The following is an 18,663-nucleotide window of genomic DNA, read 5'->3' as shown; positions in this document are numbered from 1 at the left end:
CCTGCCGGCGCCGACGTTCGGCTCGCTCCCTTTCTCTCTCTCTCTCTGTCTCTCTTTCCCCCTCTCCCTTTTCCCTCCCCCCCTTCTCCGGACCCGGATGCTGACTGGTGGTGGTGGCGGCGGCTCCTTTCGGGACTGTCACTGAGCGGCTCCGCCGGGCCTCTTGTCCTGCGCGATGGCGGCGGAGGAGGCCGGGGGAGCGTCTTGTTCCTCGGCGCCGGGGCCGGTGTCGACGGGCCCCGGGCCGGGCCTCTGCGAGTGGCTCCTGCTGCGGGACGGCTGCCTGCGTTGCGACGCCGACGGGCTCTGCAGCCTCTGTTACCACCCTGCGCTGAACGCCATCCTGGCCGTGACCGCCCACGGCGCCATCAAAGTCATCGACGGCACCTCAGGGGCGACGCTGCAGGCGTCGGCGCTCAGCGGTGAGGGGGCGAGGAGGCCGGGTCAGGCCTCGAAACCGGGCCCGGCGGCCGGGAGGGGAGGGGGGAGGGAGGGTGAAGGAGAGGGAAGCCGGGCGGGGGGGGGGCGGCGGCGGGAGGAGACGCCGCTGAGGCGCCCATGCCCCCCCCCCTCCTGGCTGGGTTGCTAATGTGGCGGTTGGGCTCTTGGGCCTGGAAGTCCCTTTCCTCAGCTGACATAGCGCGAAGGTGAGCCGGCGTCTTTGTGCCCACCCTTCCGTTCTCCTTCCCTACTTTCGAGGAAGTCAGAAGAGGGACGAGGAGCCGGCCGGGGCTGTTAAAGCGAGTGGGTGGGAAGGGAGGGAGGTCGGTGGCTTTGGGAGTCCGCGAAGTTGCCTGTCGTCATCCGGGCCTTCCCAAAGGGTTTCCTTTCTCTTTTAAGCGCTTTCTCTTTTCCTCCCCCTGTAAATCTCTCGCTTTAAAATCTCGGTTATTCCCGCTCTTGCTTCCCAGGCAAGTCTCTAAAGACAGAGCCTGTACCTACGGGGTTGGGGTGGGGAGCAGGGTTTTTCTCTTTACAAAAAGGTGGAAGCTTAAAGCTCTTTTCTGTAGGAAATAGAAGATCATTGCTTGTGACACACATGCATGTGTTTGGCTGCCTTTGTATGTGTTAGCCAGCCAGGATTGGCTGTGGTTTCTCTGTGTTGTGTTTCTGTGCGTGGCAAAATGGATGTTGTAATCTGTGTTCGGATTGTACTCAGTTAAGGATACCAAAAGCACTTCCATTTAGGATCTCGTGTAGGAATTAAATCAGGTTTATTTCTTGGATACATTGACTTGGAAATACCAAGTTTTAAAATAAAGATAGTAGTATGGAAAAGCTACTCTTCTGCTTCTGATATATTATGGCTTATGGTGTTATAGCAAAATCAATCTTTTGATGTTTTGAACATTCTTTGTTGATGAAAACAGTTGTACAGAAACATGGTATTTTAAAGATATTCGTCTTAAGCCCTTTGACAGTTTTATATCATATAATCTAAATGATGTAAATATATAGAAAATAAAATAGCACGTGTTACTGAAGAAGGGGTGAAAATGTAAGATTTGTATATTATTTGTGCACCACACTTTGTGTTTTGTGTATTATTATTATTAATTGAAATTATATACCGCCCTATACACTGGGGTCTCAGGACGGTTCACATAAGGTTTGGGTTGTTCGATTTCATGCAAAATAGGAGACAACCAAAGATATCTAGGATAGTACTGAAAATTGTCAGGAACAAGAGTGCATACATAGAATAATATTTTAGAATACAAGAAGGTTAAATGATACTGCCTATAAAAAGCCACCATGGTCTTGTAGCTAATGTTGAACTACTCAAATCCATGCTCAGCTGTGCAATCCTAGACCATCATAGCCAGTGCACTGATTTTCTTTTTCCTCTACTGATATTCACATAGAAGTTTTCCTAACCGACCATAGATTGCCCACTGTGTACACTGGATATTTGTCTGCACTTTATGCTTCATCCAGAGTTTCTGATCTGTGAACAGAAGGACCTCCGTTAGGAAAAGAGTTTCCGATCTAGTGAGGGCTTCCGCTGGAGGAAGATGGATGGAGAGATAACTTGTGCTGCTTTCCCCTTTCCTACTACAGCCCTCAGTACCACTTCCCATTCTGTTTTGTTTAGTCCCTCAACTCCCTGGAACAGATATTTGAGTGTTAGGCGGCAATGGTGGGTTGGTGTGAGAAATTCCAACCTGGGTATTTGTGGTTGTCCTGTCAGCCAGGCCCCTGGGTCAGTGGCTGCTCTTGCTGAATGCCAGGTCCATTCTAGTAAGCCCTCCCTCATTTTTGATCTGATTATGGCTGAGGAGGCCAATATGGTCTGTATCACTGAGACCTGAGTTGGTGAGCAGAGTAGAGTTGTTCTCACACACCTGTGCTCAACTTGGTACTTGGGGCAGCATGAGGGCAGACTTGTGGGGAGTTGCTGTAGTCTGTAGGAAAACTGGTCAAATGCAATTGCACTGGTAAGGGCTCATCATTGAGCCTACCTAATGCATTGAAGGCAGCAAAGAAGAGATACTTTGCAGCCTCCATTGCATCCTCATTGTGTCGTCTGGCAGAGCTTTTCTGGGTAGTGCAGGGCCTCTACAGTCTGGCCTGAAGGAGGTGGCAGAACCAACGGTAGCTTGCGGTGACTTGTTTGCAAAGCTTTTTGAGGATAAAGTCACTTGCATCCACCGGGATCTTGACATCACTGTTACAGCAGATGACCCCAAGGGCTGTTCACATCACTATCTAGTTCTGTTGTGTGGGATGAGTTTCAGTTAGGTAAGGCTCAAGGATGTGAACAAGGTGCTTGGATTGGTAAGGGCAACCATTTCCCCTCTGTTCCCTTTCCCCTCTCGGCTGATGAAAACTAGCTGGGGGGGGGGGGCGGGACAGCTGCCTAGGCCAGGGAGGTTATTAATGCCTCTCTGTGAGATGGGGTGGTCCCTGCTTGCTTGAAAGAGGCAATGGTAAAACCACTCCTCATGAAACCCTCCCTGGATTAGGCAAACCTAAGTGACTACCAGCCAGTTGCCAGTCTCTTCTTCTTGGGCAAGGTTCTTGCAGACGGTCATGGATGTAATGCAGGTGCTCTTGGAGGAAATGGAGTTTCTTGATCTATTTAAATCGGGGTTTTAGCCTGGTTTTGGCACAGAAACTGCTTGGGTCACCCTGTACAACTACCTCTGTTGGGAGAGAGACGGGAAAAATGTGTCACTGTTAATTCTCCTCAACCACTCAGTGGCTTTCAATGCCATGACCATGGTATTCTTCTGTTGTGACTGTCCAAGTTAGGGGTGGGTGACAATGCTTTGTAGTGATTCCAGTCCTACTTGGATGGACATTTCCAGAGGGTAATGCTTAGGGCAGGCATCTTCAAACTACGGTCCGGGGGCCGGATCCAGCCCACCAGACTCGTTAATCTGGCCCATGGACCCTGCCACCTGCTTGGTCAGTCCCCGCGCAAGGGGACTGACTTCTGCAACGTTGCCGCTGCTTCAGATTGGCTGCAGAAAGCTCCTGCAGCCAATCCCAGTCCCCGCGCTGCGCTTAGGCAAACTCCTTTCCCTCCAACCTCCATATATCACAAAGCTGAGCTGCAGCTGCCGCCGAAAGTCTGGTGCTCCCCAGCGAGCTCTTCCAGATCCCTGCAAAGAAACAAATCCAACAGGGGGAACAGGAGAAGCAACCTTCAATCCTCTTCCTCCTCCTCGCTCTGCTCCCTTGCTTCTCTGCTCCTCTGGCTGCCCTGTGGGGAACCTGCGGTAAGTGTAACTCCAGCAGTCAAATCCTCAGGGCGGTGGTGCTGCTTCCACTGCTTCACCCTCCTCGTCCACCCGGGCACTTGCAGCCCCTCTGCCCGGCCGGATCCCTTCGTCCCTGCTCCTCCCTCTCCCCACACGGCGCTGCCGCTCTGAGGGGCAAAAATGCTCCCCGGGCTGCAGTTATCCTGCCAACGTCTCCCGGCGTTTACATGTGGACACCCTATCAGGGCATGCAAATGAGCCGGGGCGTTTGACTTGGGGCCACCCTTGGAAAAGAGAGAGAGAGCGATCCAGGCTGGGAAAGCTGGGTCAGTAACTTTGCCTCTCCTCGCGTGCACTGATTGGCAGAGGGAGAGGTTTTGCTTGGAGAGTCTCAGGGCAACGTCCCTGGTCTCTGTGAGGGTGTTTTGTGCCCCCCCTCCCACCCATGTGATTTACATGCTCTGAAAGTTGGGATCTGGTTTTATATTTAAATTTTTTAAAAAACTATAGTCCAGCCCTTGACAGTGTCTGAGGGACAGTGAACCGGCCCCCTGTTAAAAAAATTTGGGGACCCCTGACTTAGGGAGTGTTCTTCGGCCCTGTGGAGCCTTCAATGTGTGGTTTCTTAGGGTTCAATTTTATCCCTGGTGCTGTTTGGCATCTACATGTGTTCAACTTCTGATTTCGTATTTTTATGTTCTGAACCACCCTGTGACCTTCGGATGAACCAATTTGGATGTATACAAATAATAATAATCACCAAAAATCAGTAGTGGAAATGGCTAATTCTCCTGCAGGCAAGCTTGGGTTCAGCTCTTTGTGAGCAGAATTACTGGCTAAATGTTAGTATGAAATCAGTACTTAAAATTAAAACAAATCTTGAGTTTATCTCTATTCATCAGGAAAGATGAAAAGTTGACCTGATGAGCAAATTAGCTTGGTTAAGCTCCTTCTGTAGAGTGGGGTGTAGCAAGGCGGATGAGAGGGCTGTGTGATAGCTCACTTATTTTTGTTTGTGACCTTTGAAATCACCTGCCACATTTCTTTATAAAAGCATAGATGTGTACATATTCAGCCTGTGAAATTGCCTGGCTTTTCAAAGTATATTTAGAAGATGATTGGCAAGTACTAAAAATAAATTCTGGAATAAAAATGGGGAACCAGTACTGACAACAACTGCAAAAGTCAAGAAGCTTCATATCTAAACAAGTCTTCAATTCTTATTGAAGATCTACTTCCTTAAAATAGTTTACATCATAAATGTAGTGTAGCTTTTTACTTGAATTTGTTGTGATATCTGATCTCTTTGCAATAGGAATTAAAATCCAGAAGGTAGTTAAAGTCAAGTAGAGGTATGGATTTTAGTTAATGTGTAAAGAATATGAAAATACTTAAATCATGTTATTTGAGGATGTCACCAACATTCTTTGTGCATGGGAATGCCTTTCTGTTCTTAAAGTACGACTATTTAGGATTAATTTTGTCCTAAACTTTATATACAGGTCATGGTCATGAGTCACATGTCCCTGACAGTTGGTTCTTCACCATACATTAACATTTGGCCTGCATTTGAGCCTATCTTCAGGATTGCCCTTTACACTGGTGTACTGGTCCCATTGACTTCTGTGGAACTTCAGCAGTGTAAGCGGTTATATTCCTAAGTATAATTTTAGTTCTTTTGCATTCATATGTATTCAGTCATATATGTTTTAAGAGAGTGTTTCTTCAATTTTTTAGTAGTGTTGTTAATAATACAATAATATAACAAAAAATAAGGTAGTCTTGAGTTCTGTTTTCTCATATCAGTAGTAATTTATTAACTTCCAGAATTCATCCAGTCTAATCTGGGGATTGTGATGCAGTTGGACAGATGTGATTTGATGTAGGCTTTCAGACTGTTGATGTTAGGAAGGGGCTTCACCTGAGGAAAATAGTATTTTTGGTTCACTTCTAAGAAAAGCTTAGATGGAAAAGGGTTATTACCATTCCTTCTTTTGGCTGAACACTTTTACTATTTTCTTTTTTGTAGATGAGCTTGACCTTGTAAGCAACACCCTTATACCTATCGAGTAAAGATGTTGACTTTGAGTTTCAGGTGAACTTTATATGCTTTCCAGGAATAATAATTCTGTCTAGGAATAATTGCAACTACAACCCATCTTAAGGAGTGGTCTTTATACATAATTGAGCTGAATTTGATCATTCTGTCTTGTTTAATCAGTGTTTGCCAACCTGGTACCCTTCAGATATTTTGGACTACAACAATTCCAGTGAGCAATCAGCTAACAGGGGCTGATTGGAGTTGTAGCCCAAAACATATGGAGGAGCACCAGGTTCATGAAGGCTGCTGCGCGACTTTGTGTTAGTCCTGTCATGCCAAGTATTAACAGTGGTGGCCAAATTTTGCCTTCAGGCATGCAAGCCTAATTCATGTGCATTTAAAGCCAGATTGCCTGTGCTCTTTTCTGAACACAGAATTAGCAGTGTGATGATGTCCTTCATTTGTTTTGCTGTTGATGGTGTGGAGAAATCTATGCATGTTCCTCAGTATTTGACACAACCAAGAAGAATTGTTTCTGGTCACTCATTATGATACAAATAGGAGGTTTTAATGCTATCATGTAGCAAATATCACTTACATGAAACACTAACGTGTGTAGACATTGCTGCACACAAACCCTTTTGAAAGGAATTATTTTTCATTCAATGCTGGTAATTGTACAGTCTGATAGAAATTTGCAGTGAAGCGTAGCATGCTGATAGTATTGAGCTTTACAAGTGTTAATGGATCCAGGAGCAATGGTTTCAGTGCTCACAGCCATCCCATTGTGCCAGTTGTGGAAAAGTAAGCTGAAACTAAATGTAGGTAAGATGGGAATAGTATTTAGTGGGGATTTGGAAGCTTTCTTTGAGGGGTGAGTTTGTCATATTTGGAGTTGTTTGTTGGATCTGGTTCATAACTTGGAGTGCTTCTGAACCATCATCATTTATGGAATAAGGGGACAGCTGTTGTTTGAGCACCTTTTATCTCTTATAATTTTTATGCTGGCTGGGCCACCCTAGAAAACACTGGCTTGCCATTTTTCATGTTTTTGTAATCGAGGGATCGGCTGTTGCAGTGCACTGTGCAAGGGGCATTCCCATTCAAAATGTCCAGAAGCTTCAGCTGGTAAGATGTCACAGCCTGCTTTTTGAGAATCATAGAATCATGGAATTGTAGAGTTGGAAGGGACTCCAATAGTCATCTAGTCAACTAAAGCTTTCATGACAGATGGCCGTCCAACCTCTGCATAAAAACCTCCAGTTGAAGGAACACTCCCAACCTCCCATTGTTGGGTTCTGATTATTCTGTATCGTATTCCGATTATTCTGTGGCAAAGACTCTCCTCCTTCAAGAGAGGGGAGTGGTTGTGGGCGGGATCCGATCCAAGCCTCACCTGGCTGGCGCACCACGCCCACTCACCTGGCTGGCGCACCACGCCCATGGGCAGACGGCCAATCAGGCGGCTAGAAGGGGGCGTGAATATCTGTATCGTATTCTGATTATTCTGTGGCAACTGTGAGCCCATCAACCATCCTCCACATACAGTTTGAAGTTTTAGTTTTAACCAGTGAATCCCAGTTTGGGTCCAGCATCCTAATGAACATGGCTTATCATATGACTCCCCCCCCCCTTGCAGTGCAACTGTCAGCATCGATTAGTGGAGGAGGGGTCCAGGAGATGGGCAGCAGTTTCATAATGTACACTCTCTTCCCCTACCTGATTTTCACTGGATGGATAGAGCTGAGAATTGCTGAGCTCTTTAGTACTTTGACTAGATAATGGGGTGTTCCAAAGATCCTGGAGGGTTGTGGAACTTTATACAGATGAAGATGTGTTCCATGAATCTTTGTAAGATTTTTGTGTGCAATTTGTGAAATTTAATTTGAAGGTTGAATAAGATAAAGTAGCAATATGATTAAGTTTTGAGGCTGCTGGAAACTTTAAAACACAGTCATTGTGGAATTATAAGTAGCGCAGGCAGAAAGTGTTTGTGGACTGATAGCAAAACTTATTTAAGGTGTTTGGGGCTGCATATGTATTATATAGCACAAAGTGGTGTTCTCAAATGGTGAGCCTGGTGCACTTGTGAAAAAAGTTGGTTGTTGTTCGAAGATCCAAAATCTTCTGTTGGTGCGAAGAATGCAACATCATAGAGTCACGCAATACATAGTAATTACTATCTAAAAAAATAGTGGTTCTTATCCAAAGATCCACTTTAGGCTTATGTAAAAGACATGTGTGATGGTGTATCTCTTTTTTGGATAGCATTACCTTGTGTTCCACTTCAGGATGTTTCTGAAGATGTTCCAAGTTTTTAGTTTGATTTTTAAGACTTCATAGAATCTACTATTGGGAGGAGGCGGCTAGGAAGCAGAGAGTCATACACAGTTGTTGGAATTGGAGCTAGTAGAATCTCTCTCCTACCCTGCTGGTAAAGTATGACCATAAGTCTAATTCCAATTAGCCAAGACATCAACAGGATTAATTGCTTTTGATTTTAAAAAGCCAGGGTGGTTATTATTTCTCCTCCAAAGCTACTAATAAGATTTGAAGAATAATTGTTTTAACATAGTTCTCTTTTTACTCTTTACAGCTAAGCCAGGTGGACGGGTGAAATGTCAGTACATTTCTGCTGTGGATAAAGTAATCTTTGTGGATGATTATGCAGTTGGATGTAGGAAAGATCTGAATGGTATCTTGCTGTTAGACACAGCTCTGCAAACACCTGTTTCTAAGCAAGATGATGTGGTTCAGCTTGAATTGCCAGTGACAGAGGTAAGTAGTTAGAGCTGTTACTATCACTGCAGTATTTTTTCTTGGCTCCTAGTTTTGCTTAAACTGTGCACCTAATGGATAACATTTTACAGGTGTCTGTATCAGAGCAGTAATACATATTCATTATTTTAGAATACATTGTAGGGTTGCTGCTGCTGCTGTAGGGTGCAAGACTGTAGTTGCTCCTTATCTATATGTGTTCAGTTTGTACATGCCCTGGTAAACTGTCAACTGGACTGTATAATGTATTATACATAGAGCAACCATGAAGCAGTTTGGAAACTTCAGTTGTTCCAGAATATGTTAGTGTTGCTGTGGAGTGTTAGCATTTAGAGTCTAGGAGCATATAACACCAATAGAGCAAGAGCACTATTGGTTGTCACTTTGTTTCCAGGCTATTTTTAATATCCTTTTTTTCCCTTTTAAAACCCTGTATAGTTTTGATCTAGGGTGCTTTTGAAGTCCCTTCTCCCATACATACATTCCTGATCATTGAGATCATATATTGTAATCTCTTTATGTTCTGCCTGTTTTGGAGAAAGATTGATGTTTAAATCATTTGTGTTCATGAAAATACCCATCCATAGCTTTTCCTTTATTTTAAAGTCTATATTGGCTATTTGGAAAATATTCAGTTTAAAAATTTCTAGCTGCTGCTGGATTTGGTAGAATTAGGTGAACCTTTCTTGAGTACGCCAATAAATAACTAGTGGATGAGAATGTATTTAAATAGATGCTTGCCTGTCTGGGCTGATATGAGTAAGAATTGCTTGAAGATGCTAAGTGGCTTTTTTGTAAACTGTATAGGAATAGGTTCTTGACTTCCCTGCCCTCCCCCATTTCTTAATGTGTCCCCAATGAGTTGAGATGCATGCTGTGAGGACACTATGTAAGAATCAACAGAAATACCAGGGGTCGCTGTGTGTTTTACTATAACATTTTGAAAGTGTATATTTGCATAAACCTGGTTACCAGTGTTATCATGAGCTTGAATTTATTTGTTTAAAAATAATTTAAGTTTAGATCAAGTATAGTTTCACCTCCCGTTAAATGTTATATGTTAAATGTTATACAGTGGTGCCCCGCAAGACGAAAAACACTAGAAAAACTCTAGTGGTGCCCGCTAGACGAAAGAGTTTTCCATTTTTTGAGTCGTTGCGCAAGACGAATTTCCCTATGGGCTTGCTTCGCAAGACGAAACGTCTTGCGAGTTTTTGCGAGTTTGTTTCCTTTTTCTTAAAGCCGCTAAGCCGTTAATAGCCGCTAAGCCACTAATAGCCGTGCTTCGCAAGACGAAGAGACTCGTGGAACGGATTAATTTCGTCTTGCGAGGCACCACTGTATGTTGGCATAGCAAAGCTAGGAAGACTGTATTATGACCCACTACTGCTGAATAGTCATTATGCTTATCTTGCATACATTTTAAACTTTACGTACAATAATCAGACACTATGCTTCTTGCTCTTCATGGTCACTTAGTCCCACTGTGTACATTTCCCCCACTCTGTAACTATGTATCTGCATAGCTGCCAACTAACATTTGAAGGGTCTGAAGTGGGCTCTAGCCCACAAAAGCTTGCTCACAATATATCTGTTGATATCATGGCACACTGGTGGGGCTTCAGTTGAGTTTAGCAGGAGGAATGGTGAATGGTGTAGGTCAGTAGTACCCATGCTCCAAATGCAGAAGATCCCAGGTTTGATCTGTAGTATCTCCTGGTAAGATTGAGAAATGTTGCTGTCTGAAATCCTAGAGAGCAGCTGCCACTTTGTGTATATAATACTGAGTTAGAGGGAAAAATTGGCTACAAATTGAAATGAATAAATGAAACCATTAGCCGCCTACTATTACCTTGCTCTTTTCTAATGTTCAAACTGTAGCTCAATGTTTTCCCTCTAATATCAATGTTCTTCCGCCACGAATGAGTAATTTTCGTTAATATCAAAGGTCAGGCAAGCTTTTGGAAGTGGTAGTAAATTGTTTTCTCTTCTGCTGGGTGCCCTTTGTGCCTCTGGCTGGATCTCCTTCCTGATTGGAATTTGCTGGTGGATAACTCAAGGCCTAATTCTGCCTTTGGGATTTCAGGTGGCTGGCAGCTCAGTAGATGTCAGAAATTGTTCATATTTATACTGTTAATGGAGTTCCTTTTGGATTATCTATCTCTTAGTTACTTGGAGTTAGATCCATGAATATCCACAGGAATATTTCTGGGGTGGGAGAAGTAAATGCTCCAAATTAATAAATATAAATAGCATCTGAGAACATTTCTGGTAAATATAGTGACTGAGCAGCAGCAAGGCCTGAATAGACTTGGGGTCTGAGAAACTAGTATCTCAGGTCAACTCTGGGAAGTAAAAATGGGGAAGAGTCATGTATATGACCTTGAGGTCCTTGGAGGAAAGGTGGGATACAAATGCAATAAATAGTAATAAATTAGTAGTGTGTGCCTCAGAGCTATCTAGATTTAATGTTTGTACAGCGTAGAATATATTTCTTAAAGTTTGCTGCATTGAATTTAAACCTATAACTAGCATCTGGAAAGCTTTGATAAGCCTTTGAATATTAAAAAAAGAACTTTGATAATGAACGGGTATCTAATACGTTGGTTTGTAAGACTTGTAGGGATGTAGGAAATTAAATAAATAACACTGAACGAGGACTGATCTTTTGATGTTGTCTTAGACATTTCTAACATATTTCGCACATCTTAGGCTCAACAACTGTTATCTGCATGCATCGAGAAGGTAGATGTGTCAAGCACAGAGGGGTATGATTTGTTTCTCGCACAATTGAAAGATGGCTTAAAAAATACCTCACATGAAACAGCAGCAAACCACAAAGTTGCAAAGGTAAGAGATTTATCCACTCAAATCTTTCAAATTCTAGAAGGATAACCTCTTGGCTGTTTCTGTTGCGTGTTGTTGGAAGTATCGTTACAGGTTTTTGTTGTCATATGCAATTAATTTATCTTTCAGGGCTTAAACATGAATAATGTACAGAATTGCATGCCACAATAACATGTAAAGGATAGAGAACTCAATGCACGTTTTTGTGTTTTTGCCTTCTCCCCACATTTATTATGTGAAGAGACTCCATGATTAAAGGGAGGTGGAGCTGTGGCTCTGGCCATGTCCTGACATTGTGCCTTCTTGGCAGCTCTGCCTCTAAACCTCAGTATGTTGAGAAAAGATCTGACAAGGGAGCTGGGTGTACTTGGGAAGGCACCTCTTTGTGCTTGGGTCTCCTGATCGCATGAAGAAGTTTCCACAAATATAGCTGGCTCCCCATGTAGACCTTTGCTTTAATGCACAGTAGATCTGGTTTGTGAGAGCTGGGCAGGCAGGGGTAGTGTCTTGGTGGGACCAGGGGCACAACCTTGTTCCCCTTAACCATATGAGGCTCAGTCATGCCATAAATCCATGCAGGGGACTTTTCTGGGAGTCAGCTACCACTTGGGTAATTTTCTTATTGCTTAAATCCACCTATGACATGTGTCTGGCTTAATCTTAAAAGAAGGAAGTTTACCAATCTTTCTTGTTTACCTTAAAGCTACTCGCTTTAAATTTTGGAAAGGAAAAATGGAAAAAGTGTTTTAATCAGTTTGTAAAAGGCTTGTTTCTCTCGATCAGCTGTGTTAAGTCTACGTGGGTGTATATTTGCACTGTTTTTGAGGAATGACCTTTACCAAGTGTTAGCATAATTCTTTGTATTTTGGATTAATTGGTGAAACTGACCCAATTTCTGCTCTGGTCTTTGAGTTTCCCTGAATCCCAGTGTAAGATACAGTAGCAAGATGGGAGGGCTACAGAAAGTGGCCTGAACTGAGTAAACCACTTTCAGCTACACCACTTTGTGCGTGAGGAAAAGTATCTTCCGAGGGTTGGGGAAACTCCCACAATGGAATGTTTGATTCTGAAAATCAGGGAGGTCCCTTTCCCAGTACACTCGTACGTTGGAAGTTGAACGCCTTGGCTCCCGAACGATCGAAACCCGGAAGTGAGTGTTCCGGTTTTTGAATGATTTTTGGAAGTGCAGCTTCTGTGGCTTCTGATTGGCTGCAGGACGCTTTGGTTTTTGAACGCATTATGTTCGCAAACCAAGGTACCACTGTATTCTTAGAAGTAGGAATCAAACTATTGTTAATTTTCAATGTTTTTTTATGCTTTTCACATTCCCTAGTTTGTCCTATACTATGTGAAACTTCAAAGGTCTGATTAGTCACAATCTGTAATGCCAGTTCTTTCCACATCTCAAAGCAGTGGAATCATTGCTGTTTAAATGGTCCGTACTGACAGATTTTGAGGATCTCCATATAGGCCTGATGCACATGTCCAATATTGTGTTTATATATATGTATACACACACATATACATATTACATTGCATTTTCTCTTTGTAGTGGGCAACGGTTATGTTCCATCTCCCGCATCATGTATTGAAGTCTGTCGCCAGTGCCATTGTAAATGAACTCAAGAAGATAAATCAAAATATTGCTGCCTTACCTGTAGCCTCATCTGTGATGGATAGATTATCGTACCTCTTGCCCAGTGCACGACCTGAACTTGGTGTGGGGCCTGGCCGATCAGTAGATAGGTATGGAAAAGATAATTTATCTGTTGCAATCTGTTGCTTTTGTGCATGTGACTTTCAGGAGTTTCCAATGTAAACACATTTGGAATTAATTTGAATAGAAGAAATAATGTAAGTGGGAGGGTGAGAGGATTTTAAGGTGCCATTTTATCCTTATTTCTCTAGATGGCTTGAAGAAGAGGTTCCTGACTCTAAAAGAGGAATGAATTTGTTGATGGTAGGATGGTTAGAAGAAGGGAAAAGTACAACTTGCTAGTGTGTATTCAGTTGCAACACAAATGTTTATGAATGGGGGTAGACCCGTTTATAACCTGTAAGCTGCCAAGCCAAATAGAGACATTAGCCACGTGCTGTCGTTTTTCAGATGACTTGACAGTCCCAGTAGGTTTGCACTCCCAGAGGGCCTGAGCAGAAAGTTCTGCTGGACGAAGTCCTTTTGGACCATTATGTATGACTATGGGCTGCATTACCAAGCATTTGTCATGTATCCATCTTATATGAGGACCAGAAACTTGATTGCAAAGCACAATCAAGATGAAAGCCCCATACATTAACACCTGCCCGCCCTTTGGATACACAAGGAAGATTCCTAGAGCAGTTGGTAGGTTGTATGTATCTAGGCTTTTGTGGAGTGGTACTCTTTATCAATCTCTCCACTGGTAACACAATACAGCAAGCCTGCATGACTTGTGACCTAACATGCTAAATCTCCATTTTGGGAAATGCCTTTTAGTGGCAGGCAAAGGTGCCCAAGGATGGAAGAGGTTGTTTGTTTTTATTGTGGAAAGTTAGAATATGGGTGGTGGAATTAATATATGGGTAGGAAACTCTTTGAATCAGGGAATGGGAGGCAGGCAGTTATGTTAGTGATCTCTGGTTGTGTGAACAAGGTGCAAATACAGTAGTGAATAATATTTCTTCTTTGGGACAGCAGAACTAAGATGGGTGGGGTGTTGCAAAAATTAAGCAGCCTCTTATCACACCTAAACTTGCAATTTCTGCTTTCTGTTTTTAAAGGTCTTTGATGTATAGTGAGGCTAACAGACGGGAAACATTCACTTCATGGCCTCATGTAGGTTATAGGTGGGCACAGCCAGATCCCATGGCTCAAGCTGGGTTCTACCATCAGGTAAAATTTTTGGCACCTTTTATAAATGGCCATTATTTGCAATTATGTAGTATTATATTCTTGATGCTGAATGTTCAAATATGATAACTGTGGGAGACAATTTGCTAGGTGTCTGCTGGTTTAGATTGTTGTTTTATTTGGACCTATAAAGTGAAATTGTAACTATTTGGTTGCTGTTGCAAGAGCTCACAAAATAGAAAGATGGAGAAATTGTTACATGATGACTCTTGTAAAGTAATTATTTGAACTTTCCATATATTATTATTTTTGCAATTATTTTTGAAAGGCAATTGCATCAAAATACTGGACCACCTCTCCCTATAGGAACCAAACCAAATCCTGTGTTCATCAACTGAGGCTCTTTGTTCTGAGGGTGGCAACACAAGAACAGGCCTCTTCTGCAGTGGCTCCCTATTTGTAGAATGCTCTCCCCAGGGAGGCTCACCTGGTGCCTTCTTTACATATCTTTATGTGCCAAGTGAAAACATTTCTCTATAACCAGGTCTTTGGTTGATTAACATTCTATGGCCCTTTAAATGTTTTTTGTGGGAGGGGAGTTGATGGTTGTTTTTTATGTATTATTGTTCTCTTTCTGTATTTTTATGTTGTGAACCACTCTGTGATCTTTGAATGAAGGGTGGTATACAAATCTAATAAAAATAATAAAAATAAAATACTGTATATAGGGGAGCAAAAGTTGTGAAATACTTATTTCCAGCCTCTGTTTAGAAGTATAGTATTTGGAACTGTTTTCTTTGGCTCCAGCCAAGAACAACATGCTATTCTTAAAACTTTAATTACTGTTCTTGAATGAGACAGACCAAAACGATGTTGAGCTATAGCAGTGGTTTTTGAATTATCTTCCAAGGAAACCTGTGAGTTGTTTCCAAAGAGAAGATGAGTAATAGCAAACAGATCTACCAGAAAGATGGCTGTCTTCCACCAGCAACATTATTTTCATTTTATTTAAAATATTACCCTCTCTTCATGGAACGGCAAACCCAAAGCAACAGGCATAAAATACAGTGCACATAATAAAAGATAGCTCGGTTGGCAGAGCATGAGACTCTTAATCTCGGGGTCATGGGTTTGAGCCCCATGTTGAGTAAAAGATCCTTGCACTGCAGGGGGCTGGACTAGATGACCCTCGTTGTGCCTTCCAACTCTACAGTTCTATGATTCTATGATATCTAACAAAGTCATGGAGAGTAACCATTAAAATAAATGGATTTAAACTATTTAAGTTCATTGGTTTCAGTTGATTTTCTATGATTATGACATCCCCAACAGCCAAAAGAAACTACTAGAATAATAACAGGCACTAGTGTCCAGCAGACACCTGAGGGAACAGGTATCCCTTCATCAGGTACCAAAAACTCATGTCTGCATCAGACATACCTTTGAGGGGAGGGTGTTCCTCATCTGGGGCACCACCATTGAAAAGACCCTCCCCTGGTTTGCAGAATATTAATATTTACAATGCATTAATATTTACAATGCATTTTAAGGGTACTCTCACCCCAAATTATCTCTAATATGCAGAAGTTGCATGCTGGATGTACAGGGTCCCTTTAGAAAGAGAAAATCATGTGGAAGGGTATCTTGATAATAGAAAGCCAGAAAATCCTTAGGTTAACATTATTGAGGTAGAGTTGTGATTTGAAGATTTAAAGCAGGCTACCCAGCATGGAAGGGACGCGGGTGGCGCTGTGGGTAAAAGCCTCAGTGCCTAGGGCTTGCCGATCGAAAGGTCGGCGGTTCGAATCCCCGCGGCGGGGTGCGCTCCCGCTGCTCGGTCCCAGCGCCTGCCAACCTAGCAGTTCGAAAGCACCCCCGGGTGCAAGTAGATAAATAGGGACCGCTTACTGGCAGGAAGGTAAACGGCATTTCCGTGTGCTGCGCTGGCTCGCCAGATGCAGCTTTGTCATGCTGGCCACGTGACCCGGAAGTGTCTTCGGACAGCGCTGGCCCCCGGCCTATAGAGTGAGATGGGCGCACAACCCTAGAGTCTGGCAAGACTGGCCGCACGGGCAGGGGTACCTTTACCTTTACCTTTTACCCAGCATGGATGTTCTTGTTCTCCAACTGTCAGCATGACAATGATCTGGGGTATTAGATGACATCACATTGGCTACTCATGAGTTAATTGTTTCCTAGGTCTTGACACATGCCGTGGGATATATTTGATCTTCCGCCTCTTGAAACAGGCTCACATGCCATATGCGAAATTGCTTTTGGATCTCATATTTAAAGGTGGTTTGCCATGCTGCATCCTTGAGAACATAGGATTATTTGTGCCATTTTTCGGGAACCTGGTTAACGAGTGTGTTACATAGTACAATCCCGTGTATGTTTACTTGGAAGTAATAATACCACTTCCATGCGGCTTACTCCCAATTCAGTTTATATACTAAATGGCCTAGGTAGCTCATTACAATGTTGATGTCTTCTTATAACTTAGTATTTTCTCTCTCTCTCCCTCCCCGCTCCTGACAGCCTGCCTCATCAGGAGATGACAGAGCCATGTGTTTTACGTGTAGTGTGTGTTTGGTGTGCTGGGAGCCAACAGATGAACCTTGGTGAGAATAAAATATTTGAGATACGCTTTTTGCTTTCAATTACAATACAGTATTTTAGATAGGAAACTATATTTGGTCTATGTAGATCTTTAGCCAGTCCAGCAGGTAAAAAAACGTAAAACGGATAAAAATCTTAAAATGTAGCTTTGCATCTGGTGAGCAATACCCATTATTTGTTATTTGTGTTTTTTATGTTAATAAAAAGTATCTCCCTATTGAGGTGCATCGTTCACATATGTTTATAGTTTTAGGAAGGCTAGGGCAGGCATTGGGAGAAGAGATCTCATTGCTGCTACTATTAGTAATTGGTTTTTAGTGGTACATGTTTTCTAAGTATTGTCTTGTTCGTGGGTTTTTATCTTACATACCTGTTGTAAACCACTCTGTGGTTTGAGCAAAGAGTAGTATATACATTAAATAAATAATAAATATACAACAAACTTTTAAAATGGGAAAACAGTCATTTGCCAGCAGTACTCATTCTACAGTAATTATTGTAGTGAAAATTGTAGCCATTTTAAGAACAGTGTTTTCTCAAATTAGACAAGTGCTTCCAATTTATGTATGTTAATATACTTTGTGTGTTAAGGTGCTAAGGATCCTAGCCTGTGTACATCAAAAAGTTGATGAGACAAGCTTATGCTATTGCATTTAAACACTTATTTTTCTAATCCATTAAGGTCTGAACATGAAAGACATTCCCCAAACTGCCCATTTGTGAAAGGCGAGCACACGCAAAATGTGCCCCTCTCGGTCACGCTGGCAACAAGTCCAGCGCAGTTTCCTTGTACAGATGGCACGGACAGAATAGTCTGCTTTGGATCGGGGAGCTGTCCTCACTTTTTAGCTGCTGCAACAAAACGAGGAAAGATCTGTATATGGGATGTTTCAAAACTTATGAAGGTATCTCATATTTTAAGAGTTCTAATGCTAATTTTGCTAGATGGGGATGTCTTTCTAAATCACATTATGTTTTTGGATTTGCTTAGGTGCACTTAAAATTTGAGATCAATGCTTATGATCCAGTAATTGTACAACAGCTTGTGTTGTCTGGAGAGCAGAGCTCAGGGGTCGACTCAAGGAGACCAACAATAGCATGGATAGAAGATTCATCTAGCTGTTCGGATATACCAAAATTGGAAGGAGATAGGTATGCTAAAATTTGCCTCTTCTTAGCCCTGGTTATGCACAAAGGAAATGCTGTTCAAAGTTTGTTATTGGTATGCAGTATACACAGGTCCTTCTATAAGAATGCTCATTATCAGAAATCTCGGCACAAATAATTATACCCAAATCTTGCTACACAAACATCTGATTCAGATATCCCAACAGCCAGAGTTTGCCCACTTTCTTACTTGTTTGTGTTTTGCTGGCTGGTGGCAGCCATTTTGGGCAGAAACCACTGAGGGAGGGAGAGGAATTGACAAATCGGCTAGCAGGAGAGATTGGATAAATCAGTTTTTCCTTTGTTTGGCTAGAGCAATTTTGGGCAGGAGGGAGAGAGAAGAGGAAAATCACAGATTAGAAACATTCCCATAGGAAATAATGGAAATCATCAGCTCCTTATGTGAATGTTTGCCTCGGAACACATTTTGTTTGGAAAATGGGACCTGTGTGTACTTATTTGCCTGAAAATGAGAGTGGATTTTGGAACATTGAGAGATCCTTCTAATACATCCTTTCTTGGGAACATGAAGCTTTTGTTTTTAACTGTTTTCATTTTCTGATTGGCAAAGAAAAATGTAATGTCTACAGGAAAAGGTTTCTACTGCAACCCCCCTTCAATCCAATATCAGTTTGGCCCTATATAGACAGAGGAACTGCTCTGAAACGAGTGGG

General features: G+C 42.6%; 1 protein-coding gene across 8 annotated transcripts in view; it reads left to right on the top strand.

Annotated features, from left to right (window-relative positions):
* The window catches only part of BIRC6 (baculoviral IAP repeat containing 6), a 139,465-nt gene continuing 120,802 nt past the window's right edge, over positions 1-18,663 (top strand). For 7 of the 8 annotated variants that reach the window (XM_028724272.2, XM_028724270.2, XM_028724268.2 and 4 more), the window contains exons 1-8: positions 2-422; positions 8,345-8,526; positions 11,239-11,376; positions 12,926-13,119; positions 14,134-14,245; positions 16,742-16,824; positions 17,505-17,727; positions 17,814-17,974. In XM_028724272.2, the coding sequence (XP_028580105.2) occupies positions 176-422; positions 8,345-8,526; positions 11,239-11,376; positions 12,926-13,119; positions 14,134-14,245; positions 16,742-16,824; positions 17,505-17,727; positions 17,814-17,974 (1,340 nt within the window). In that variant the 5' untranslated portion in view covers positions 2-175. Of the gene's footprint in view, positions 423-8,344; positions 8,527-11,238; positions 11,377-12,925; positions 13,120-14,133; positions 14,246-16,741; positions 16,825-17,504; positions 17,728-17,813; positions 17,975-18,663 lie in introns of all 8 variants that reach the window. The other variant, XM_028724267.2, reaches the window with a different exon arrangement.

The sequence above is a fragment of the Podarcis muralis genome, chromosome 3, assembly GCF_964188315.1.
Source record: "Podarcis muralis chromosome 3, rPodMur119.hap1.1, whole genome shotgun sequence".
Classification (NCBI taxonomy): Eukaryota; Metazoa; Chordata; class Lepidosauria; order Squamata; family Lacertidae; genus Podarcis; species Podarcis muralis.
Note: the sequence above shows the minus strand (reverse complement) of the source record. Positions and strands in the feature narration are given on the sequence as shown.